The sequence below is a fragment of the Etheostoma spectabile genome, chromosome 10 (genome assembly GCF_008692095.1).
Source record: "Etheostoma spectabile isolate EspeVRDwgs_2016 chromosome 10, UIUC_Espe_1.0, whole genome shotgun sequence".
Taxonomy (NCBI): domain Eukaryota; kingdom Metazoa; phylum Chordata; class Actinopteri; order Perciformes; family Percidae; genus Etheostoma; species Etheostoma spectabile.
Genome location: NC_045742.1, coordinates 18,081,407 through 18,107,125, shown reverse-complemented (window position 1 = coordinate 18,107,125; position 25,719 = coordinate 18,081,407). Strand labels below are relative to the sequence as shown.

Here is a 25,719-nt window from a genome sequence, read left to right as displayed (position 1 = left end):
GCGTTTGTAATTATGTTCGAGACACTGAACCATAAAACCAAAAGCAAACAGCTGGACTAGCATGTGCGTGTATTGTTATAAATTGGTAAGGACTCTCTTTTGGGAAGGCTTTCTCAAGTGCAAAGTCACTGCTTTGTTTATTATAGTATATGAATTGTTTTCCAAGTATATTCACAAAAGCTCATGAGTAGACATCAAAACTTGAACAAAAATTGGTCACTTGGAGACCTGAAAACACACATATAGATACACACACACACATTTCCACACCGCAAAACACTCTTACACACTGCTGTCTACTCTCTCTCCATGATGAGTCCTCCACAAACTGCAACCCATCCATCTGAGTCTCTCTCTCTCTCTGTCTGTTAGGCACACAAATCATATAAGAGTCTTTGCATTTTAAAAGCAGCTGGAATTGGCATTTAATTAATTACAGTGTTTTTTTAATATTCACTTGTTATTTCACTTGATGTTATAACAATTTGTTCAAGGGACCCAAATGTTCTGAAAATATTGTAATAATATAATTTAGGACAGCAATTACATTTTTGTGTTATGTTTTCAGATTACACACATTAAATCAATGTTCTTAAACTCAACAGATTATTGTCCTTTTACCATACTGTTAATTTTGTGTTTACTTGGAAAGATTACTGTATATTTCCACTTTGTTTTTCCATCGTAAATTTGGTCTTAAATTTCATTTAGAATTGGTCTTAAAAAGTCTTAAAAAGTCTTAAATTTAACTTGTTAATACCTGTAGCCACCCTGTTAAATGTTTACAACTGGACTGTAACTATTTTCAATACTATTTAGATATTAAACCTTGTATAAACCTTTTTTTTTTTCTCCATTTGGTCCAATCAGCTCCGTGCCTTCACAGACAGTCGTGACGACCTGTCGCTCGGCCATGTGGTGGTGCTCTTGCAGCACGACTGGCCACGGGGCGAGATGCTGTTTTTAAAAACCGTGGATAAGATCTGTCAGCAAGGCAGTTTCCAGTATGAGAATTTCTTCAACTATGTCACCAGTATCCTTTTTTGTAACTACTCACACAACCGTAATAGAGCCTCCACCAATGGATTAGCAAATAATATACTATATATATAGACCTTTACTTTGTGGTCACTTTGTCTGTTTTCTTGTGTTGGATGTTAAGTTTCCATAAGCTCATGATTCTTGTCAGACATTGACATGCTGGAGGAGTTTGCATACCTACGTACTCCAGAAGGGGGGAGGATTCAACTAGAGCTGCTGCCCAATCAGGGAATGCTGATCAAGTAAGCACGTCCCATTCAGAAACGTTTCAGTTTGCATCGTGACTCTGTGCACTCCCGTTCTGTTGCTGTTTTAAAGAGAACAGTGTTGTTGATTGATGAGCTAAGTAGACATGGCCTGTAGGGAAAAATGTACTCTGAACTGAAAATGGTGTTAACGGAGCAAGCATTAGAAATAGAAGGGGTGTATGGTTGAAATAAAGGTTCTATCATACTCCTTCATTCATTGCTGTAGAAGTTAAGTCACTCCAATGCACCTTCACTGAGAGTTGTTGAATGTTGCTGTCCCTTAGGAACCCCAGTCCCGTCCTGGGGGTGGAGTTAAATACCCTTCTGCTCCAAGGGGTGCAGACCATGGACAGGTACCCCAGGTCCCTCCCCCAAACCAGTCACCCTTCATTCACAACTTCAAGGCTTGTCATTCCCCCTGTTTTAAATTTGGGCCTGTCATTTTACATCAAGTGTTAGTTTGATTTCCTGTCGATGTTTGTTTATTTGAGCCATTGCTCGTCTTTCTGTGGTCATCGCTGTTGTTGTTTAAGGATGATGTTGGTCTTCTTGTGCAGTCAATTTGGTTTTTTGCCTTTTCATAACACTTGAACTCATTTCATTTGTGAACATGTTTTCTGTGTTTTTATTTATGATGATGACACTTTGGTTATGCAATTTTGACTGGCTGATTTATGTATGTGAGGGAAAAGTTAAATGCTGTTTCCATGATTTTGTCTTTACTGCATAGATCTCAGTCTCAAATCATCTCATAATAATACCTCTCTGGCCCTATGTAGGTTTGTGTTCATTTCTGTTATCCTTGTGTTTTTTAGACACCACACAGTGACTCGTGGAATCACCAAAGGTGTGAAGGAAGATTTCCGTCTGGCCATGGAGAGGCAGGTGTCCCGTTGTGGAGAGAACCTGTTCAGTGTGCTTCACCGTTTCTGCATTAATGAGAAAATCATGATCATCCAGTCTCTTCCTTGACACGTGGCCTCTGACCTTTGAACCTTTTCGTAGTTGATATTCCAGGCACCGTTTTAATGCAGATGGACTGACTTCCAACACAGGACACACGTCTAGCTCTCTTGTCTGTATCATCTATCTCTGAACACTTCCAAAAACAATACCCCTCCTTGCCTCTCTTTTCAGAGAGTTGGAGAGAATACTGTTTTTCTGAATATACAGCGCTCATGCATTTTTCTTAGTATGTGTGTAGTTTTCTCCTCAACATGTGCTCAGCCACATTTTAAGTGGTTTAATCATATTGTGACATTTTGTGGGAGCCAATATTGACAAAAGAATTAAGTGCATTTTGATATTGCTGGGTAACGTTTATTTTTTGTTACAAACTTGAAGTGTTAGTTTATATAAATGTTTCAATTAAATGCCCTTTAAAATGTTTAAAGAAGTTGCCATATGAGTCATATCTTACAAGCTTACAATAAGTCAGTTCATAGTACAAAACTGAAAATTAGCTAAAGAAAGTATGCTCATGTGTTAAAGCAGTGGTTCACAAACTGTGTGTGTGTGTGTGTGTGTGTGTGTGTGTGTGTGTGTGTGTGTTAAAGTCCCCCCCCCCTGCTTTGCTAGCAGTGCAGCTGTACCATGCATCATATATTTACGTTTAGCCATGCGGCACTCCTCCCCCAGTTTGGGAACCACTGTGTTTAAGAAAGAATACTGTCCCCTTCCCACTTCCTTTTCCTCTTCAGTCACTCCTCTAGTTCTGTAACCGGTGCATCTGGCAGGTCTGTCTGTAGGGCAGCTCTGAGATTAGCCCAGAACAGCCTGTGCTTGGCCCTGTCCTGAGGCCACTCCAAGTATGTGTGTCGGCCCATCATGGACTTCAGCTGGTAGTACTTGGATGGGATCAGGTATTGAGGCAGAGGCTCGAGCAGTACCAGCACAACGCTATCTGAGCCCCAAGCAAGGCGTTGGTGGCTGGCAAAGTACAGCTCATAATGGCACCACTCGCTCTTGACGAAGTGAGCCGAGAGAACAAACACGGAGCGTCGGCTTTTCTCCACACAGCCAATGATGTTCTCAATAATTGTTTTTCCTGCCACAAAGTTTTTCTCATGATGACAGATTCGGAGCCCTCCTGTATAGCCTTCAAGGTTGGGGAGGAGGTAATTTTTCACCCAGTCTGCGTCATGCTGGCTGTAAGACACAAAAGCATGAAACTCAACACCCACCAGATCTTCAGGTCGAACATGACGCATTCTAGCGCGGCGTTTGGCTCTGGTCCACTGCCAGATCATGCGAATATACCAGGGAACATCTAAACAATGGCACAGGGTCACAACTGCGATAATCATTACCACTGCTGGGCACAAGATGGCGGCCGCCAGCAGGAAGACATTACAGGAGACCTCTGGGATTGAGATGTCTTTCAAGGTGGTGTCTCTAACGGCCTCTGGGTAGGTGCAGTAATAGTCCAATGGCCAACTTAACAATTTAATTTCTGTGTGACTTTTTGTCTTTTCAGACCTGATGCCAAGACCTATGAAACTGCTCAGTGCACAGGTGCAGGTGAAGGGGTTGTAACTGACATCCAGGGTTTTTAGCTTGGGGCAGCTTTCCAGCTTGTTCACAGACGGTGCATGGAGGGAATTTGACTTGAGTAGGAGCGCAGTCAGTATGGGGAAACCGTTACATACTGGCAGGTCCCGTAGTCTGTTAGCATTTAGATTCAGAGATGATAGGTTATCCAGTTTAAAGATGGATGGTGGTATCACAGAAACCTGGTTGTTCTGGAGGTCCAGTGTTTCTGTTCCTTTTGGTAGACATTTAAAAACGGAGTCTGTTAGACCATTAGAAGACAGAGTCATGTTGGTGATGTTTGGTGGCCAGAGGCATTCTCCCACGCCATCATAAACCAGGGAGTTGAGGCTGAGGTCCAGATGTTGCAAGGACTTCATGTGTTGCACACGTTTGCTCAGCACCAGAAGTTTCTTAAAATTGTTGCCAACCAGAGTCAATTTTCTCACATTCTCCAGATTCTCACATTCAACAGTTTGTTGACCCTCCATTCTGGAGAAGATGGAGTCAGATAGAGCACAATAGGAGAAGTCCAGCAGGACGATAGGACTCTGCGACTTTGGGCATGTCATGTGTATGATTGAAGTCTCAGTGATTGCTAAACTCTTTACCGGCATATTGATAAAAAAGTTGTATACAGCCTCTTGTGAAAAAAAGAAAGACTTCACCACTGCCCTTCTGGCTTCGAATGACTTCATTTCAGATGTCTTGGTCACTTTAGTGTCTATATAAGGCAAATTGTAGATGGCCACATCAGAGGCGCTCAGATGGGTGATTGATGTAAGCAGAACCACATTTACATAGTGTGTCAAGTCTTTCCAGTTGATTGATATGTTGGTGAGATAAAGATGAGATGTGAGGATTTCTGATCTCTCGGTCAACTGCTCGCTCAGGGCATTGTAGCCACCAGTCAAATCCATCAACTCCACTTCTTTAAAGAGTGACAGAGCATCATCAACCACATAATGGTCCATTATTTGATCATTAGTGGAGGCTATCTGGAGCCTTTGAGCATGAACATCCTTCAGACTGCCTGCTGTATAACTCAGCTCATTCTCCAGAGAAAGGGTCAGTGTATGCAGTTTCATTTCAGCAATATTCTTGAAATCACCCGCACTGATGTTTTGAGCTCCAAGTGCTAATCTCTCAAGTTTTACCAGGGAACTGAACTCCCTCCCCAGTGTCATGGTAAGAAACCTGTTACAGGCCAAATTTAGCACCAGAAGGTTCTCTGTGTGGAGCAGGTACCGCTGAGCCGACAGGTTCCTTAGTCTGTTGTGTGACAAGTCTAGATCCTCCAGGAGCGGCGTGTCAAGGAACGTCCCTGGGTCGATGTCATCCAAACTATTCCACGAAATGTTGAGGAACCTCAGGAGGGAGGTGTTTTTGAAGTCTCCTCGGTGAAGTTTCTGAATGTGGTTGCATGAGAGGTCTACAGACTCAGCCGTCGGTGGCAGGTCTCTCGGGACAAAGGAGAGGTTTTTGGATGAGCGATCTACGATGCTGTCAGGGGACGAACCACTTAACTTGAGTCCCATCAACATGGCTGCCACCCAGAGGGCTGCAGTTACAGGCCTCATTGTTTGCCTGAATAAAAGTAAGGAAATACAAACTACTTTAGTTTTGATACATATACTGACTTTCCAGTTTATTAGATACACATGGCCAGAACTTCTTTAGTCTAGTAAAACCGTTCTGCAATAAATCTCATGAAGGGTCTAGTTTGTGGTGCTGTTGAACTGTATTGCATTACACAGGGAGATGTTTCTGTCATTTGCCCTTTCCACATAGATACAAATGGGGTGGACAAAATAATTAGAACAAATAGTAATTGACAAAATAGTTGGTGTTAACCTCTCTTAAATTGTAATTTCCCCATTGGGGATCAATAAACAGATTAAAATTAAAATTAAAACAGTTTCAACAATACCGAACGTTAGAACTTTCATAAAGATGGGATTTGATTGTTTGTTTTTCCCCTTTTTGACCGGCAGTGTGCTCCACTTGGTCAAAACAGGTAGATGATAACCATCATTCATGAATGGTAAATTCATAGTTAAATAAACTTTAGCTGATAGTTATTTTACAGTTAACAAACACTGAAATGATGATTGATTATGTTAACCAATTATCAGTAATGATATTTGTCATTTAGTTATTATTATTATTTTGTCCTGTGTTTTTCAGCTCCTAACGGTCATAAAAACAGAGGAATTGAGAAAAACAATTGTTTTGCAAGTAAATTACTATTTTGTCTTGTGTTCAAAACAAAACAACTGTTCAAACAGGAACAGTATTAGGGGAGTTTCACTTCTTAAGGTGTTTCATTGTTGATGGGTTTAACTGTTTAACTTTTTTCTTAACATCTTTCCAAAAGTCAATAAGTAATCGTTTTAAATAATTGTGATTTCAATATTGACCAAAATAATCGTGACTATGATTTTTCCCATAATCGAGCAGCCCTTATTTTAACATTAGTTTAGTGTAATATAAAATATTTAGTTTATAGATTTATATAGATATTTTGTCAATTTTGTCAATGGTTGATCATAGCTTTGTAGACATCTATAAAAATGATTTGGATGGCCATTATAAAGTTGTAATTCATGAATGATTAAGAAGTCGTTTGTATAGTATCAATTTATAATCATTTGGCTCCTTTTAGTTTTCTTTTGGAAATCTACATAAAAAGATTATTTGATTATTTGTGCACTGATAATAGCTATCCAAACAATGTTTGTAAAGTATGTATTAACCATTAACAACATAATAAAATCGGCAGTTGCAACTTTATATCATCCAAATAATGTTTGACAGTTTACAAATAATTTATTAAAGGTTTATGATTAATGAACAAATACTCAATATAATATATAAAATGGAATGCGTGCAAAAATAAACAATGCTAAAACAACATCCAATTATACATGTTTGACCATTTATAATTACCTTTCATCAGCCATGTGTTTGGCATAGATTATCAAATTTAAATACAGATAGCAATTTCTTGAAATCCATAGTCAGATTTGAAATACTGAATTTAACAAATGCATTTGAGTTAAATGCATAGTTTTAATTATTATCTTTCTGAAGTTGTGTTTATGCTATGTGTTGCTTCTGTCTGTGTGTGTTGACTTGAGCGATCTAATTATTCTGATCATTTGAATCTAAACCGGCCATGGTTGTAAAATATTTTTTTAAATAAAGTTAAGTCAAAAAAAAACTAAAAATCCACTATTCAGTAGTATAGGAGTATAAATGCGTGCACTAACCTGTATTAAGGTCCAATGGATTTTTCAGCAGAAGCAGCTTAATTTGTTGTTGATTTGTCAAGTTTTTGATTGATTGATATGTTGCAGTCCATCATATTTGAATACTTTTCCAGTAGACCGCCTCAATAAGCAGCCGGAGGTATCTGTGCTCAGTTTTTAAGTCTACAAAAATATCTCTGCTGCAGAAGTTCAAAAGGACTTAAATGGTTAACAAAAAATGCACCAACAGTCAAAAACAGTTTAGATCAAACGACAATCATCAGCTTTGTTAAATGCTTCTGTTCATTTGTTTTTCTGAGACAACCTTTGCTGCTGTTACAGTTAATACCAGCGCTAAGAAGATATATAGAAATGAAAGCAACTGTCCAACCAAGAACGTTTTTCTGTCATTTACATCCTCTTTTCACTTCCCTTTTATTTACTGTAAAGAGGTTTTTACTGAAGAAAATCACTGTATTTGTAGTGCTTTATGATGAGATATTATGTCAATATGTAGGGAGAGCGGAAGTATTTAAGTCTACTCAGTTATTCTGATTTAGATTTGACTAACCTGTTCTCTTTTTCCTACTGTGTAAGGGTTGTAGCATAAATGGCACATAGAAATGTGTTTTGTCTTTAGTATCTTACTGACCACACTGAGGTCAGTCAGGCTGGTAGATGACCATTTGAATCTTATCCCACTAATGCCTTAAGGCAAAGTGTATCCTGGGCAACTACGCTGTTGACTTAAGACAGCTGTCGACACTGCCTTTTAATGAAGAATGATGAGGAAGTGGCTTTTTAATGGGCTTTATTAATGACAAGGGTGTGTACGGACAGATGGACAGTCACACAAACGCACACTTCCCAACAATGTTTTTAGTCAAGCAGCACTGCTGTTTCCTTATATCAGAGACTGTTACTCATACAGCAAGTGGAGCTAAATGTAATAAGGTCATATGAGCTGGTGTCACTGTTCTCACCTGGCATGGTTTGATCAAATCTTAGAAGATCACTGCTGATGTGCTTAGCAGCTTCTGGCCAAAAGACAACAGAGAACAGCCTGTTGTTATTCAGTTTCAGGTTGCCCTACAGTACATTGAGTCATCCGTCCTTGTTTTTCTATAAATGTCCTCAATATGTGTTGAACCTGTGAATTCATTTTGGAAAAATGAAATCCGTTAACTTAAATGTGACACATTTTATTTCAGCACTGACAATTTAAGAGGACAAAACACCTGTATGTGTTCGTCGTAAACAGAGACTGCGATGTCAACTACTTCTTAGTTATGGAGCTAAGATCAGAGTACGAGCTAATTATTGACACAAGAACATTTTACAGCAATCAACAGCATGTTTAGAGTTGTGCGTGTTTGTCCTCAGGAATAGCTCGGTAGGATTATCGTGTTGGTTCTCTCTTTTAAAAGGTCTTGTTTTTTAATTTGGTGGTATGATCGTCTTTGGATCTTCAGGTGAAAATAATTTACCAGAAAACCTCTCAAAGTGCGGTAAAAACAAGTGTGTGTGGATATGAGTCAACCTTTGTATGTGTGGACATTATGTGGTAGGGAGGGGCTGAGTGGGAGCACAAATACACTGAGGGAGAGATAGGGAAGTCTGGTCAGGCAGGTTGTCAGATGGATAATGCAGCACCTCGAAGCTTCAGATGTTACTCTCTCCTGGCTGGGATCATTCTCTTCCATCCTCCACGATAATGGGTCTCTTGTCTTTTTTAAGAGGATGTATGAAATTTAACAGAGTAATAGGTCTGACTGACAACAGCTACTTCCTTCAAGTAGATTTTTTGAAACAAGATAGACTCCTTAAGTATGCTGAACCATCCTTCTTCTCCCACACAGTTTTTACTCTCCCTCCTGTTGCTGGTGTGTAGTTGGAACACAGCCGCCTGTTGTCTTGGGGAGGGCAGGAAGATTTGGCAGCAGCCCAAGCCGGACCCCATCATCAAAGGCCAATCTTTCCTCCAAGACACCTTCCCTTCAGGATTCCTTTGGGGTTCGGGGACGTCTGCCTTCCAGACAGAGGGAGCCTGGGATCAGGAGGGGAAAGGCCCATCCATCTGGGACTATTTCACCAACTCCACTGTCAATGGTAATTTGGTAAAAGAGACTGCCAATGTGGCTAGCGACAGTTACACTCGCTGGGAAGAAGATGTGGATGCACTGGAGTATATAGGTGCAAGATCATATTCTTTCTCTCTCTCCTGGCCCAGACTCTTTCCTGATGGGAATGCCAGAAGTCAGCCCAATACAGCTGCTGTGCAACATTACAGTCGACTCATAGAGAGGCTTCTGGAAAAGGAAATTGAGCCCATCGTCACCCTCCACCACTGGGACCTGCCACAAGTCCTGCAGGAGCGCTATGGAGGTTGGAAAAATGACACACTGGTGGGACTGTTTGAGGAGTATGCTGCCTTTTGTTTCCACACATTTGGCAACCGTGTTAGGTACTGGCTCACAATGAATAATCCATACCTGGTGGCTGTGCAAGGATATGGGACAGGTGTGCACGCTCCTGGAGAAACAGGGGGTCCTGCTAGCTCTCTCACTGTGGCCCACAACCTGATCAGGGTAAGTTAGATGGGGTGAATTGATTAATGTGAGTCTGTGTGAATATAGTCTGAACATATGTCGTCCTTTATCTGCCTGGGCTGTAGACGATAGTACATGAAGAATTTCTCTGATGATATTGACTGATTGATTGTTTGTAGACTTTGAACCTCAGCTGCTATATCAGTTTATGATGGGCAATGAATGTTTGCATCCTCAAGACAGTGACGCAAGCTGAGACCGCACCAGTGGTTGATATTTTGTTGCAATCAAATTAACTCAATTAAGTTGTAATGAAGTTTGGTTTGTTGCATTGTAACATATGAGTGGTGCAGTGAAGTGCAAATCCCTAATGATCACTTTTTTTTTATCTCCTCCATGACCAGTTGATCATATATTATTTTGAGAGGTTTGTGATCAGTAAACAGAACACTTCAAAAGACATTGAGGTCAAAGTCCACCACCTCAGCACTTCTGTGCTGGAGCGAAAACAGTGTGTGACAGGAAGTCATGGAGATATGCCTCATTAATAATCACTCACATTTATGCAGCCTTGCACACAAAGTATGAAGACAGCACACCACGCAGATAGCATGAGTAGATGTGCCTAAAAGATTGCTTTTATGATTACTCTATTACTTCCCCTAAGAAAGTTATGTCTTTGGTTCCCTGTTTTTGTTGCTCATTTATTTGTTAATTTACACGATATGTCAAGAAACTATATATACACTTCCGGTCAAAAGTTTGGGGTCACTTACAAATTTCCATACCGCTCCATTATAGACAGAATACCAGTTGATCTGAGTGGGTGGCTGATCTTTAATGCAATATCTACATTGCCCATTATCAGCAACCATTTATCAAATGTTCCAAAGGCACATTGTGTTTACTAATCTGATATCATTTTGCAATTAGGTTGTAAGCACATAATGTAATTTGAACTACTGCGCTGGTTAGAAAAACAATGCAACTGATCTCAGCTGGTATTCTGTCTATAATTGAGTGCAATGAAAATGTCTAAGTGACCCCAAACTTTTGACCAGTAGTGTAACTTTTAATGACATTTTGTTGAAAATAAGCCCAAATCAAGGCAGAGTAGAAGGTTATTTTTCTTATTTCTTGCATTTACAATAATTATATGAACACAATACATTACGCGATTGTCTCTCACTGATTGCCATTTAATGCAGATTTGGATTAAAAGTTTTTTTTCTCTCAATAACATAACAAATTCATAAGATTGTGGAGATATGGGCTCTGTTGAGTTTTGCACAATACCAGGACCCCTGAAACCCTAAATGGAATTTAGCCATTGTTCATTTTATTATTTAAGCCTGTGTTTTTACTAATGTGGCATGTCAAAATGGTTTGCAAGAAAAATGCCTATTGTGATTGTGTAGTAGACTACAGCAGAATGCATCTTAATAATGTGTTTGCTGTGATTTTTCAGGCACACGCAAAAGCATGGCACACGTACAACACCAACTACCGTGCAGCTCAGAAGGGTAAAGTATCCATTGTTTTGGGCTCTCACTGGGTTGAGCCACAAAGAGGCAAAGCCACAGCTGCTAATGTTGAGCTTTGCCAGCAGTCAATAGAGGCAGTCCTTGGCTGGTTTGCCAACCCCATCTTTGGAGATGGAGACTATCCAGTCTCTTTAAAAAACAAGCATAGGGCCCTATTGCCCACATTCTCCCCTGAGGAGAGGCTGTGGGTGCAGACAACAGCTGACTTTTTTGCTCTATCCTTTGGGCCCAACAACCTCCGTATGGGCCAGGGCCTGGTCCAGTATGGGCAGACTGTGACCCCAGACCTGAGGCGCATTCTGGGCTGGATAAAGCTGGAGTATGGGGACCCGATGGTGCTGGTGACTGAGGGAGGCTGGTTTTCTGAAGCCAGCGTGGGAAAGGAGGACACAGTGGCCATTTACCAAATGAAGAAGTTTATCAACCAGGTCCTGCAAGGTATGTGAAAAAATTGAACACATTTTTTTTTTTTTAATTAAAACAAAGTAAAATTCTTTTTTGCAAAAGACGAACAAAGAAACGTTGACTTTTTAAGGCTGTGAGTTTGTAATTATTATTATTTTGTGTACAGCGATCAAGTTTGATGGTGTGCAGGTGCTTGGCTATTCCGCCTGGTCACTAGTGGATGGATTTGAGTGGAATTATGGCTTCACCGTGAGGCGAGGCCTTTTCTACATTGACTTCAGCCAACCAAACCGAACCAGGACCCCCAAGACCACTGCTCAGTACTACAGACGTGTAGTCACTGACAATGGTTTCCCCAGTTTTGAATCCTCAAGAGAGATCAGAGGCCGTTTTCCCTGCAAATTTCACTGGGGAATTGCTGACTCAACTTTACAGGTAAGAAGAGAGATAATCTGAGAAGGCAGGATGGGTTTTACAGCAAATAATGCTAAATTGATGGCTATATTTACCCTGATTTTTTTTTGTATGTCTCTTTTGTCATTGTAGGTCCACTTCTACCCTTTTTCACCACAGTTTACTGACCCCCAGTTGTACAGCTGGAACCTGAATGGAAACGGATCATTGCGTCCAGTCCCAGGGGTAAAGATCCACACCAGACGAGCCCAGTGCACCGACTACTTGGCCATTCGAAGTCATCTTCGTCTGTTTGCGTCCACTGGGGCATCTCACTACCGCTTCGCTCTAAACTGGTCCCTAATTTTACCCCAGGGAGACCGCTCTAATGTGAACATTGAAGCGCTGAGGTAGAAATACACAAACACACCAAAAAAATGGATTGTCACTGTTTCAGTCTTCCCAAATCCGACCCAGTGTAATTCCTTTCAGTTCAATGCAATTCTATTCAAACCTATGACATAAACTGCTCCACACAATATTCATACAGTATACATTTAAAGATGATATATGACTTAGTCTCTCTTTCTGTCTACACACATTAACTTTGATTCCATAATTTATTTTTAATTTTTTACATTGTTATTACATCCAAAAGGTACTATCGCTGTGTCTTGACCGAGCTCAAGAAGCTGGACCTAGAGGCGGTGGTTATTCTCTACTACCCCACACACAGAGCTTCAAATCTGGGCCTGCCTGGCTCACTGCATGCCTCTGGTGGTTGGCTCAACTACAGCACAGTGGAGGCCTTTCAAGAATATGCAGCACTGTGTTACAAGCAGCTGGGATCCTGGGTTCCATACTGGATCACCGTCAATGAGCCAAACAGGCTGGTAGATTCTTATTCCAGTGGGAAAGAGAAGCATCAGGCAGCTCATAACCTTCTTCTGGCTCACGCAAAAGCCTGGAGGCTGTACGAGAGGGAAAACTCTAGTCAACAGAGAGCACTTGTATCACTCGCATTACATGCTGACTGGGCCAAACCTGCAAACCCCTTCCTGGACTCACATAAGGCAGCAGCAGAGAGATTCCTGTTGTTTGAACTAGGTCGCTTCTTAGACCCATTGCTTGGGACCAGATATGAGGAAAAGCATAGCAAGGGGGACTATCCACAAGAAATGAAGGCTTACCTGAAGGAGAGAGCTCGAGTAATGGGCCTTCCTGAATCCCCTCTTCCTAGTTTTACTGAGACTGAGAGGGAGGAGCTTAGAGGGACTTTGAGTTTTATCGCACTGAACCATTTTACCACCCGCTTGGTCTCTCCATATCCCTATACACAGACCAATTTTCAGCAGAGACAACCCCCTGATCATGGTTGTCTGATCCTTTCCGATCCCACTTGGCCCTCCTCTGGTTTGGGGCAGGCTGTTGTACCCTGGGGCCTGCGGAAGATACTAAACTGGGTGAGCCAGAGATATGGAGGGGCTCTGCCTATCATTGTCACAGCCAGTGGAGTTGATGACCCTGCTCCTGTGGAGGACAAACTCAGGCAACACTATCTCAGGAGTTACCTGCATGAGGCTTTTAAAGGTGGGACATGCATTTCAGATCATACATGTCCTTCAGTAATGTTCCTCTTCGATCCAGAATGTTTTGCTGCATCATTTTTGATTAGGAACAAAATGGCCCTCTGCAGTGTTCCGGGTGTTGCAACGTATGCACAGGTTCACAAGCAATACAGGTTTTATGACTATATTTCTTCCGGCTATCAAACCTAGATTTGTTTGATCATAAAAACAGAGAGGAGGGGAGAGAACAGTACAGCGACGGTGTTGACCAGTGTTGTGTTCATACTGTGCCTTTTATGTCCCTTAACTCAACAATATTTGTGTGGTTTTCTAACATGGTTTAACCACTGGAAATATACTCTTAACATTTTGTTGTTTTTAAAAAATGTAAAATACAGTATATCTGGAAATTTCAATGCTCAAAGAAGAGGAGGAATATGAGAGTTTGAGAGTGATTTATATCACACCGTTTTCCTTTATTCTATTTGTCTCCAGCTCACCAATTAGATGGAGTCAACCTGCAGGGCTTCTATGTGTGGAAACTGCAAGATCGACATGCTCCCCAGTATGGCCTCTTCACCACAACCCAACACCAATCCAAAGCCAAAGCCTCCATTGCTGTCTACAAAGAAATCATTACTCATGGTGGTTTCCCTGAGGATAACACCATGCAGACCTGCAGGGTAAATGAGCTGCATGGACCTTGCCCTGTATGTGCATGGATCTTCGAGAAGAAAGCGATCTTGGTCTTCGGAGGTTGTATCCTATTATCAGGTGTTATGTTGGCAGTTATCTTTTTCATCATCATCAAGAGAAACCAAACAAGAGGCATAGGGAGGGGGGTGAACAGAAGGAGAAGAAGGGAAGGAGTCCCTGTATGCTCATGTCCACCTGTTAAGTGCTAACTGTAGACACATTGACTCTGTAATGTGTAGCAGACAAACTGTGTGTGGCTCATTGACAGAGAAGAGCAATTATCTATGGACCTTTTTCACAGCAGACATTTTGACTGTTCATAGTAGGAAAACAGCTGAAATTGATAACCTCATCAATGACTCAATTCCATCAAGTGTCCCAGTTAGCTATTTCAGTGAGTCAGTATTTTCAGTACCAAGGCCTCTCCTAAGTGGACTGCAGCCATCATTAATGGTTTTGAACACACCTGTCTGCCATGAAAAAGGTCTATAAAGGAGAAGAAATGCTTTACCTTATTGCTGACCTATGACCTCCATTATGGATAAATGTAGTCAAAGCCATGATTCTAGTAATGTAATAAAGTCAGTCAGTGATGATTAAATTGTGTAGATCAGACTAAAATTCAACTTTCATATATTTTGCAAATGTACAATACGTTTATTTCAAATTTTATTGTCGATTGCACACAGTTTTAAAGTAATTTCAAGAGGTCAAATACCTGAAATGATGTTTACTGTTTGACACAGACTGCTTGAACCTCCACGGGACAATGACGCCCCCTAGTGTCACAGACTGCAACGCTGATGTAACAATGTGAAGCACAGATTTGTCTTTTGTTTTTGTTTTTTAAATGGGGAAAATACCAAAAAAGAATCGTTAAGTGCTTCTCTGACGATTGTCTGGTCACTTAAGATTATTAATAATTATTTAATAATTATAATATATTATAATTATTTAATTTTAACTTACTATATATTTGTCTTTATTTGCCTTCAAAAGCATATAGCTTTGATTTGCATAAAGTATACTGTATGTGAGACAGGCACATAGGTTTGGCTGGGATCATCAAATGGAATGGAAAGCAACTGCCTCTTCATCTTCACTTCATGTGATAGTCTACATACTGTACTTTAGACTTATCAGAATTTAATAATATTTAATATTTTTCAATATCCATATATATATATTGCAGCTCCGGACTTTAAACGTGATGGCAGCACACGTTTTTCATGTTTATGGTTTTGAGAGAGAGTAGCTCATGCTCACAAATATTGAGTGAACGTTCCTAGGGCATGGCAATATACATATTGGAAGCTGCACGTAATGCACTAGTCATTATGTGAAACCCTGTTTAGGTTGTTCTGAGATCACTTTTATTTTGCATTAAAAAGTTATCTAAAATGGCCCACTGACCTTTTCTTTCCAATTATGTCTTTTCCATCATATACTTTGAATTTACGGTAAAAGATCTAAATAACAACAACAATAATAATAACAATGGTAAATTCTTCATCATTAACAGATCAACCAATGGGAGAAGGCGTACAGGATGGCAATACAGATCACGTGATGCCCTCTCCTCCAGACTGCATGCAGTTTGGTATTAAAATGTTTTCAGTACAACCAACCATTGGGTTGTAACACATTTGATATGATCGATACACGTTGAGCATTTTTAACGAATTACTACATCACATTAATAACCGGGACTGACGGCGTCACGGCGAGCAACGTTGCAGCTGTTTGTTTGAGGTTGTATCCATAAAGTGCAGAGCTACTGAAGGCAGAACAAGCTAGCTAACGTTAGTCAGGTCGGACGGCGACGAGGCCCCAACCGGACGGGAACACGGGGGAACCATGGCCAACATCGCAGTTCAGAGGATAAAACGGGAATTCAAGGAGGTGCTCAAAAGTGAAGAGGTTGGTTGTCACGTTTGATTGTGGTTGAATCACGTTTTCAGTTAATGTAACTGCTTTCCTTGTTTATTTCTTTGACTACGAGGCTGAATGTGAGTGACGCGTCGCTGGCTGTCAGCTGCTAGCTTTAGCTAACGTTCCCTACCTGTATCAGACACGGCAGTGCATCCGGCTTTACTAATAGCTAACGTTACTAGCGCTACCTGTTAATGTGCCACTGTGGGGAAGGTACAGCGAAGGACGTTACTGTTCTTAGCAAATGCAGTTTATCACGTTATAGAAGCATTACCGGAAATAAGTGAGTGTCGAGGTTATGTTGCTAACATATCTGGCTAGCTTACCATGCCTTCTATGGGGACCAAGCTAGTTGGGTTAGCAAAAATAGAATGATGTGATGAATGATCCGCGTGTAAAGGTTTGCTCTCACACTTGTCCTCCTGGATCTGCATAGGTTCGTCTCAACTTACGTTAGAGGGCGTATTATATGTAGATCCGTAAAATGTGTGCAACAAGTTGAGGTCAACTTTGGCTAATGCTGCTGGGGGTGTCAACTTCTGCTGCATCGGCAGGTTTGAGTTTGACAGCAAGTTATCTTAACGCTTTGCAGTCTGCCTGTCTGCTGACGTTATAATGCTTTAACTTTTCACTCTTTCAGACGAGCAAAAATCAGATAAAGGTGGATCTGGTGGATGAGAACTTCACAGAACTTAAAGGAGAGATAGCAGGGCCACCTGACACACCATATGAAGGTGGGCTCATTTAGATACACAGCTAACCTGTATGCATGGTTGGACAAATGCGTTGTGATATTGGGCGTCACTGACAACGATTTTAATTTTGACAAGGCCTCACCAACTAACTATTGCAAGAGGCTTTTAATCCCTAATAATGTAAACCAAAGCTATTTGGATTCTAACAGTTAGAATTTTATTGCATTCTTGAACAGGCCGGTCGTGATTGTTGAATAATTGTGATACCTCTCATTTTAATACAGGGGGTAGATATCAACTAGAAATTAAAATTCCAGAGACGTATCCATTCAATCCACCCAAGGTAGGGATTCATTATTACTGTTATTGTTACTGATAACCATGCATGGCCTCAGCAATTTCCCATTAACTGTGCTAATCTGCAAATGATTTTCTTCGCCCCCCCCTTTTTATTTAATCTCTCAGGTGCGGTTTATCACGAAGATCTGGCATCCCAACATCAGCTCAGTTACAGGTGCAATATGTCTGGACATTCTTAAAGACCAGTGGTAAGTGAATGTGTGCCAGCATTCCTTACATTCTTAATCCATTACACATCCTGTAATACTTTTCTAGTCATCTAAGGCAGGGTTTACCATACCAAAGCCATGAACCTTTCTTGTTGCTGTTCTAATGCCCAACCCCTGTCAACAGTTAAATAATAACACAATCCTGTTGTCAATGTCAACTTGAAAACTATACAAATAGCCCCAAGATACCCTGATCCAATCTCTTAGTTATTATAGTACATTTATACACTATAAAACATAGGTGCAACAAAGTTAAATAGAGGATTTTATTTTTAAACTTAATAGGTTTTCAGGCAAGTATTCAGGTATTTAAACCAGCTGGTACCCAATCATGTCGAGTATCGAAAATATTCCTCCACCCCTTCCATGGAGTTATACAAACCTTTGGGGAAATGCATCTGTTGAAGTTCATGAGAAACGTTGACCTTATTTTGGTGTTGCACTAAACATTCTTCTATGTTCTTTCAGGGCAGCAGCTATGACATTGAGGACAGTCCTCCTGTCACTACAAGCCTTATTGGCAGCCGCAGAACCAGATGACCCACAGGATGCCGTGGTAGCCAATCAGGTGTGTGTGCATGTGTATTTATGCTTTCACTTTTGTTTAACAAATTTACTGTGGATATGTATTTCTATCTTTTCAAGCAGAGCAACATACAGTGGTGTGAAAAAGTGTTTGCCCCCTTCCTCATTTCACTGTCACTTTGGATGTTTGTCACACTTAAGTGTTTCGGAACATCAAACCAATTAACAATGTCAAGGACACACACAGTAAACACAAAATGCAATTGTTAAATGAAGGTGTTTTATTAAAGTGAAAAAAAAAAACCAAACCACATGGCCCTGTGTGAAAAAGTGATTGCCCCCCTTGTTAAACACTATAACTGTGGTTGTCCCACCTGAGTCAATTTCTCTAGCCACACCCAGGCCTGATTATTGCCAAACCGTTCACAATCAAGGCATCACTTAATAGGAGCTGCTTGACACAGTAAGGTCCACCAGAAGATCCTTAAAAGCTACACACATGCCGAGACCCAAAGAAATTCAGGAACAATTGAGAAAGAAAGTAATTGAGATCTATCAGTCTGGAAAGGGCTATAAAGCCATTTCCAAAGCTTTGGGAATCCAGCGAACCACCGTGAGAGCCATTATCCAAAATGGCGAAGACATGGAACAGTGGTGAACCTTCCCAGGAGTGGCCGGCCGCCCAAAATTACCCCAAGAGCGCAGCGACGACTCATCCAAGAGGTCACAAAAGACCCCACACAACGTCCAAGAACTGCAGGCCTCACTTGCCTCAGTTAAGGTCAGCGTTCAGGCCTCCACCATCAGGAAAAGACTGGGCAAAAATGGCCTGCATGGCAGAGTTCCAAGGAGAAAACCACTGCTGAGCAAAAAGAACATCAAAGCTCGTCTCAATTTCTCCACAACACATCTTGATGATCCCAAGACTTTTGGGACAACATTCTGTGGACCGATGAGACAAAGTGGAACACTTTGAAAGGTGTGTGTCCAAGTATATCTGGCGTAGAAGGAACACTGCATTTCAAAAAAGAACATTTACCAACAGTAAAAATAGGTGGTGGTAGTGTGATGGTCTGGGGCTGTTTTGCTGCTTCAGGACCTGGAAGACTTGCCGTGATAAAAGGAACTATGAATTCTGCTGTCTACCAAGAGATCCTGAAGGAGAATGTCCGACCATCTGTTCGTGTACTCAAGCTGAAACGAACTTGGGTTCTGCAGCAGGACAATGATCCTAAACACACCAGCAAGTCCACCACCGAATGGCTGAAGAAAAACAAAATGAAGACTTTGGAGTGGCCTAGCCAAAGTCCTGACCTGAATCCTATTGAGATGTTGTGGTATGACCTTAAAAAGGCCGTTCATGCTCGAAAACCCTCTAATGTAACTGAATTAGGACAATTCTGCAAAGATGAGTGGGCCAAAATTCCTCCAGAGCTGTAAAAGCCTCATTGCAGTTATCGCAAACGCTTGGTTGCAGTTGTTGCTGCTAAGGGTGGCCCAACCAGTTATTAGGTTTAGGGGGCAATCACTTTTTCAACAGGGCCATGATGGTTTAGATTTTTTTCCATTTTAATAATAAACACCTTCATTTACAAATTGATTTTGTGTTTACTTGTGTTGTCCTTGACTATTGTTTAAATTGATTTATGTTCCGAACACTAAGTGTGACAAACATGCAAAGGAGCAGGAAATGAGGAAGGGGGCAAACACTTTTTCACACCACTGTATCTGTATAGTATTGTACTCATTTCCATCTGACACTAGGTATCTTTTAGGCATGTGGTGATTGTAGTATTGTGAATTGGCTCAAATGTTCTTTGCTTGTCAGAGGTTACAGTTAGCTGATACAGTTTTCTGACCTAATTACACCAAGAGTTCTCAACCTATTATGACAATGTGTAAGATACATTTTTTCCTTTACTCTTCTTTGCAATATAATTGGTCCGCCAGTGCCTGCGTTGGTATTTCCTTATTGTGATGTCATATCTTCAAATGTTTCATATCCCTAACATCAGTACAACCTAAGCTAAAAGGTTATCTAAGTCAATAAACAAAAATAATAAATAATTAAAGTATTTAAATTGTCATAAATAAAGAAATTGGATCAGTTTTCATCAATTTTTATTAAATTCAAATACAAAACGTATTGATCCAAAATATTTCTAAATGTAGAAACATGAACAAAATATTCCTTAATACTCCAGTTATTTGAACTATGCACATTTTTTTGTTTTTGAGATATGCTTATTTTTATGAGCAGTGTGTAAAAGCGTTTTGATAGTTTCATCTGCAATGGAAATAGTTCGCCAGCTGTTTTACTCTGGACGTAATGTCTAGTTGTCACATTGATCGTGATATGCAACTCACACATCTGGATATATCAAACTCTTATAAACAGGTTTCCATGAAAACTAGGTGGACACAAATTCCTCTCCCAAGGAATAATTGCTTCTTTTTTTGTTACGGTGTTGGGTGTTTTGTAGATTAGGGTGACAATTGTTTGACAATTGTATTTTTTGTTTTTCTAAATGGCTGTTGAACAGATCCCATCATCTACTTGGCACACCGTTGTGTACATGTACTAAGTGTTATACATTTCAAATGCTTAACCATGGATACAAATATGATTTCTTTGGGACACTCCGTAGCTCTGGAAAATATGGAAGTGCCCTCAAATCTATTCTGTGTTTTGCTACTTTTTGTTCAGATATTTGTGTCAGGATCATTTGTGAATGACCCTGGATTGTTACCTTAAATGACCTTATATGGGTGGCTGCATTATGCTTCTTTCTCTGCTGCACACTACTTAATTGTTACGTTAAGTTATATTCAATGCAGTGCTAGTGAAGTTAACAGTTGTGAAATATCATGTGTAGGCAGTGAGCTGTCTACCCTTCGCCTGCTTTTCTCATTGAAAAGATTATCCTACTTGATTAAACCCATTTGAACACCTACATGCTATCACTAATCCTTGTCATATTGTAACATTATCTATAGCTTAGCAACCCACATCCCAATGAAACTCGCATGAAGGAGTCAAATAAAGTTGGAACATATTTAGTTTAGTATGAGATGTTTTGGGGGTTCAGAAGGTGTTGCCCGTAAGATTGTTATAGCTGCACTGAAAATACTGCATGAATATTTGACAGTAACAATTTTTCAACTGTTGTTGTGCACAATGACCCTTTCAGGTCCAAAACTTGATATACAGCTGAAGTTTATTTGTTTTTATCTTAAGAATTTTTGTATTTATTTAAATGCTCATAGTGTATGATGATGGAAAATCTACACCTGCATTACACTTTACAAAATCAAACTCAGCAAGGAAACAGACTGCTGGGCAGCAATGCAGCTCTACTAGTTCTTCTGACTCTGAATGTCTCAGCAGCCACAAACAGATGCAGATAATTATTTTATTGGCTGTCTGCTGTGGAGCCACACATACTAAACGGTATAGTGCACTGCTCTTCTGCTCGCATACAGTGGTGCTCATAAGTTTATGAACCCATGCTAAAGTTGTGTAAAAAGAGGAGGGAAAAAAAAACAACCCAAACCATCTTTTGGAAATTGACCTTCATGCCTTAATTTAAAAAAAGATTTTAAAAAATCCAACCTTTTAAGGACTCCAACTTTCTTTGTGAATGAATAATGTATGGCAGGTACACAGGGTGCTTTCCATAAGATCATCTCTCAGTGCAAATCAAATCAGCTATTTGGCTAACTGAAATAAAACCATGCCAATCTCTAGGTATTATATAACTTTATCAGGATGCATAGTATCCTGGATCCATGAAATAACTGGCCTTTTAAAAATACAGTATTTTAAGGAATAACTTTTTTTTTAAATGTATTTACAATACATCATTCACAAAGAAAATTGGTGTCCTTAAAGGTTGGATTATTCAATTCTTTTAAATTAAGGCATTAAGATCAATTTCCAAGACATGATTTATTTATTTTTATTTTTTGAATTCCTCATTTTAGTCATAAACTTCATAAGCTTATGAGCACCACTGTATGTGCTAAGTAGAAAAGCACAACGTTTCACTTAAAAGGGTGTGCTGAGCCCCTTTTACACAAGCTTAATGTTTTTCATTTGTTCATTGCACAGTACAAGCAGAACCCAGAGATGTTTAAACAGACAGCGAGGCTCTGGTCTCATGTCTATGCAGGCGCTCCCGTCTCCAGTCCAGAGTACACACGCAAAATAGACAAACTCTGTGCCATGGGCTTTGAAAAAGTAAGTATCTCTCTATTTTCTACTAATACTATGCATTGCTTTGCTGAATTCTGCCGCAAAAGAAAACCCTACATGTTCTAAATGTACTGTTTTTCTTCCCTAGAATGCAGTAATAGTGGCGTTGTCGTCGAAATCCTGGGACGTGGAGACAGCGACAGAGCTACTGCTCAGTAACTGAATCTTGACACCCTCTCCATCTTCCTCTTGATCTTTACCCCTGTCCCTGTCGCCTCCTCACACATAAACACCCTCTCTCCTCCAAATTCCCACTGTCTCAAGGCGTCTTTTCCCCTGTTGCACTCTCTGTTCACTGTGGATTCCTCACCTCCACTCTTCCCCTCTTCTCCATGCATCCCTTTATCCCCTCTGTGTGGCATCTCTCTTTCCGGCTCATCACCTCTGCTGTACCACCCTTCAATCAGTCGCTCTGTGAGCTCTCATCTCTGATTTCTTTAAGTTCATTCAGCATTCTACTCAGTGCTACAATCAGAAGTTCAGCCACATCTTCACCCCCTTTAAAGCAAATGCTAGACTTAAGACCCCGCCCACGCCGGCCACTCTCCCAGCTTTTCTGGCTGTATCCAAGAGGCGGCTGTCAGCGGCTTATCCTTGCCTATGCAGTGCATTTACTTTCATCCGTGAAAACCTTTTTTTTTATAGGAGCAGATCAAGCCATTCAACTAGGCTCTTTTGGTCTTGGTCATTTTTATACACTTATGGGCCAGTTTTCTCAACAGGGATCAAGTCAGAGACTAACACATTTTAATCAGTATCTATTTTGTAATTTCTTTGCACCGTGTCCAACATCACTTTCCTTACTCCTCTCACTCCTACACAATGAACAGTTTGGGGGTACTCTATAATTGGATAGGGTACTCTATATTTAGTGGTATACTAAAATTTTCGGACCTTTCTGAAGCATTATATGCCATCACTGGAAGGTTTTAAGGGCACTACAACATTTTCACTTGAAATATGGACCATTGAATAACATTATGGCAACGTAAATCTAGTGCACCGGGTACCAAACATTATGCAGACATCGTATAGAACGAGGCTTATTCCCTGTTCTGGAAACCAGCTCATATAGTGTCTATGAGGTGTTCACACAGTAGCCATACTCATTTTCATGTCACGATTCCCCCCCCCCCACTTCAACTGTCTGAATCCAAACCTCCTGCAGCCTCTTATCCCCACACCTGTTCTTGACATTGCTTACTTCACCTGTCCCTTTCCTTACATTTTTTTAAAGTTTTATTTTATTTTGGCGTCCTGCAGGTATACATTTGGATTCTTGTTTTTAAACTGAAAAAAAACAAACAAGACATGTTGAGCAGTAACACAACCTGTCACAAGTCTGGATGGAAATATTCACTATGAGTTTGAAAAATATTACATCATCTTAACTACGCCAACAGATTTAAAATAAATGTCAACATGATTCATCTGTAAATAAAGATATTAAAGTCTGTGTAAATTAATGCACACTGTGTCCTTTATGTGACATTTCTTAACTGGAAATTTCCACCTATAAACTGCCTGGCAACAATGTTCAATCAGTACATCACAGTCAGTTTCTTAAAAGTTTAACATCAGTCACAATATTGATAAATGGAATAAAACTGTTTCCTGTATGTATATGTTTGTTTAGGATCCAACATGTTAATAAGCTTGTCTGGCTGTGCATTCATTTGAATAAAAACTAGGGTGAGGCACTAAATTTACAAGACCAACAGAAACTGAACCTACAGGGAATTACATTGCCAGTGAAAATGGAGCAAGCAAGCCAATTTAGATGAATGTGCATGCTGAAGAACTGGAAAATGGATTATGTATAATTGCCTTTTGTACAGTGCACTGCTGTGGCTTAAAGTTCCTGCTTGAGGAAGCTTATTTTTTAGTGCATTTGGAGCGTCAACAAGAAACTGATACAGGCACTTATCATAATGTTCACATCACCTTGCTTGTAGTGAAGCATGTTGCGACTGTGCACAATAACAGATGGCCTGCCTGGTGGCATGTTGTGCCATGCTATACCTCTCCCACGAATCCCTGGCAATAATCTGAACACTGCATTTGAGTCTGCATATTGCACCAAACAGGAGAACAGCTGTCATTGAAGTGTTTATGTCTGCTAATCAACAACAGTATGTCGTGATTCATCAAAGGACCTCAGTGACAATATTAAAGCAGGATTTAACTGTACAGCGCCGCACCTGCTGCACAGCAAACCAGCCTCGGGTTTCCCGGGCATCCCGTGTGACTAAAGCTCATTTTGTATCCTTCCACTGGATGCTGGCATATCTCTCATACCATCTGGAACTCCTCCAAGCATCCCAGAGCAGAGAGGACTGTACAGCATAGGGCTGAAAAAAAGAGCATGCTTCCTGGCGCTAATGGCACTTAAAAACACTCTCTGTATTATTAAAATGAACACCAAATAAATTAACTTGTTTATTTTTTAAAGTGTTAAAGGTTCCCAACTTTACCACAGCATACCTCCCTGGATAAACCTTGTTCCAGACATGCTATACAACTCCCACAGTATCGCTGTTGAGAAATAAAGTGTCAGTGACGTAACAGTGAGGTTGTAGTTGCCTTTTTAAAATAGTTTATCATGGCACAACTGTAATATACGGAGGACAATTAGGGCAAAATGTGAATAACGTATTGAGTTCCTAGGAAAAAAAAGTCAGAATTCTGACTTTCATCTCAGAATTAGATTCATATTTTGTATAGCTTTACTGTAGGGCAGTATGTCCAATGTAAACTAATAATTTTAGGATAGCTTCCTTGGTACTCCACAAATCTTAGCATTGAAATATTGCGTTTCTAATAGCGTGTCATGTAACCAAGGTCCCAATTATTATTCCAACCTGTCGTACAAATATCTGTTATCTTCTGATAATGTTTTGCTTATAATCAGCATAGTCTTATTCAGTCTGTAAAATGTCAAAAATAATGTGGCCATTACAAGTTACCAGATCTAAAATGTTTACAATTGCTGATTTTCTCTGATTAATACAAATTACATTATTGTTAATACTTACCCTTTCCGTTTATATTTGGTGTTTTTTCAGACTGGTTCCAATTGACATTTGTGGTGCGTCTTCAACAAAAAAGATAACACATTCAGATTAGTGGAACTTTAAATAAATACTAGCCTACTATGTGCAACTTTTAATGTAGAAAAGAGAACTTGCAGAAAGTATACTTACGGATGAAAATCCGTCCCATCATTTTACGTGTTACTTTACAACTAACAATCATGACATTGTGTCGTCCACATCCAAAGATCGAGCAATAAAAGGAATCGTGCACCACTTGATTGTTTGTATTGAGTGACTGACTTTCCCGTCTTTTCTTCTGAATTCCTTGCTTGTGTTGTCAGTATCATCAGCAGCTCACCTGGCTGCAGGCGTTTGATTGACAGCTGAATAGCCCATGTGTGGTGAGGCAATGATTGGTGGGCATCCTGTTTCTGCTGCTATGTGATAGCCGGAGTTTTATTCCGTGTCTCAGTCAGCAGACATG

General features: G+C 40.2%; 4 protein-coding genes across 6 annotated transcripts in view; 3 read left to right on the top strand and 1 right to left on the bottom strand.

The window, feature by feature from the left end:
* Positions 1 to 2,685, top strand: part of ints10 (integrator complex subunit 10) — a 10,514-nt gene extending 7,829 nt beyond the window's left edge. The window contains exons 15-18 of one of the 2 annotated variants that reach the window (XM_032528409.1): positions 871 to 1,033; positions 1,190 to 1,283; positions 1,574 to 1,642; positions 2,105 to 2,685. In XM_032528409.1, the coding sequence (XP_032384300.1) occupies positions 871 to 1,033; positions 1,190 to 1,283; positions 1,574 to 1,642; positions 2,105 to 2,261 (483 nt within the window). In that variant the 3' untranslated portion in view covers positions 2,262 to 2,685. The remainder of the gene's footprint in view (positions 1 to 870; positions 1,034 to 1,189; positions 1,284 to 1,573; positions 1,643 to 2,104) is intronic. The other variant, XM_032528410.1, reaches the window with a different exon arrangement.
* A 259-nt stretch (positions 2,686 to 2,944) lies between these two features.
* tlr1 (toll-like receptor 1) lies at positions 2,945 to 7,424 on the bottom strand. The gene is made up of 2 exons (XM_032528600.1): positions 7,091 to 7,424; positions 2,945 to 5,405 (listed from the first exon to the last, which is right to left on the bottom strand). The coding sequence occupies exon 2, from the start codon at positions 5,396 to 5,398 to the stop codon at positions 2,990 to 2,992; it is 2,409 nt and encodes an 802-aa protein (XP_032384491.1). The 5' UTR covers positions 5,399 to 5,405; positions 7,091 to 7,424; the 3' UTR covers positions 2,945 to 2,989.
* A 922-nt stretch (positions 7,425 to 8,346) lies between these two features.
* On the top strand, positions 8,347 to 15,063 carry klb (klotho beta). Its single transcript, XM_032528599.1, has 6 exons — positions 8,347 to 9,657; positions 11,087 to 11,600; positions 11,734 to 12,002; positions 12,114 to 12,370; positions 12,619 to 13,550; positions 14,024 to 15,063. Exons 1-6 carry the CDS (start codon positions 8,899 to 8,901, stop codon positions 14,431 to 14,433), a joined length of 3,141 nt encoding a protein of 1,046 aa, XP_032384490.1. The 5' UTR covers positions 8,347 to 8,898; the 3' UTR covers positions 14,434 to 15,063.
* Positions 15,064 to 15,786: 723 nt separating this feature from the next.
* Positions 15,787 to 23,666, top strand: ube2ka (ubiquitin-conjugating enzyme E2Ka (UBC1 homolog, yeast)). 2 transcript variants are annotated; one of them, XM_032528615.1, is made up of 7 exons: positions 15,787 to 16,144; positions 16,797 to 16,890; positions 17,136 to 17,194; positions 17,317 to 17,399; positions 17,889 to 17,988; positions 22,057 to 22,185; positions 22,289 to 23,666. In XM_032528615.1, exons 1-7 carry the CDS (start codon positions 16,082 to 16,084, stop codon positions 22,361 to 22,363), a joined length of 603 nt encoding a protein of 200 aa, XP_032384506.1. In that variant the 5' UTR covers positions 15,787 to 16,081; the 3' UTR covers positions 22,364 to 23,666. The 2 variants fall into 2 exon arrangements, with proteins under 2 accessions (XP_032384506.1, XP_032384508.1); XM_032528617.1 differs by lacking the exon at positions 16,797 to 16,890 and having other exon boundaries at positions 15,788 to 16,144.
* Positions 23,667 to 25,719: the final 2,053 nt, after the last annotated feature.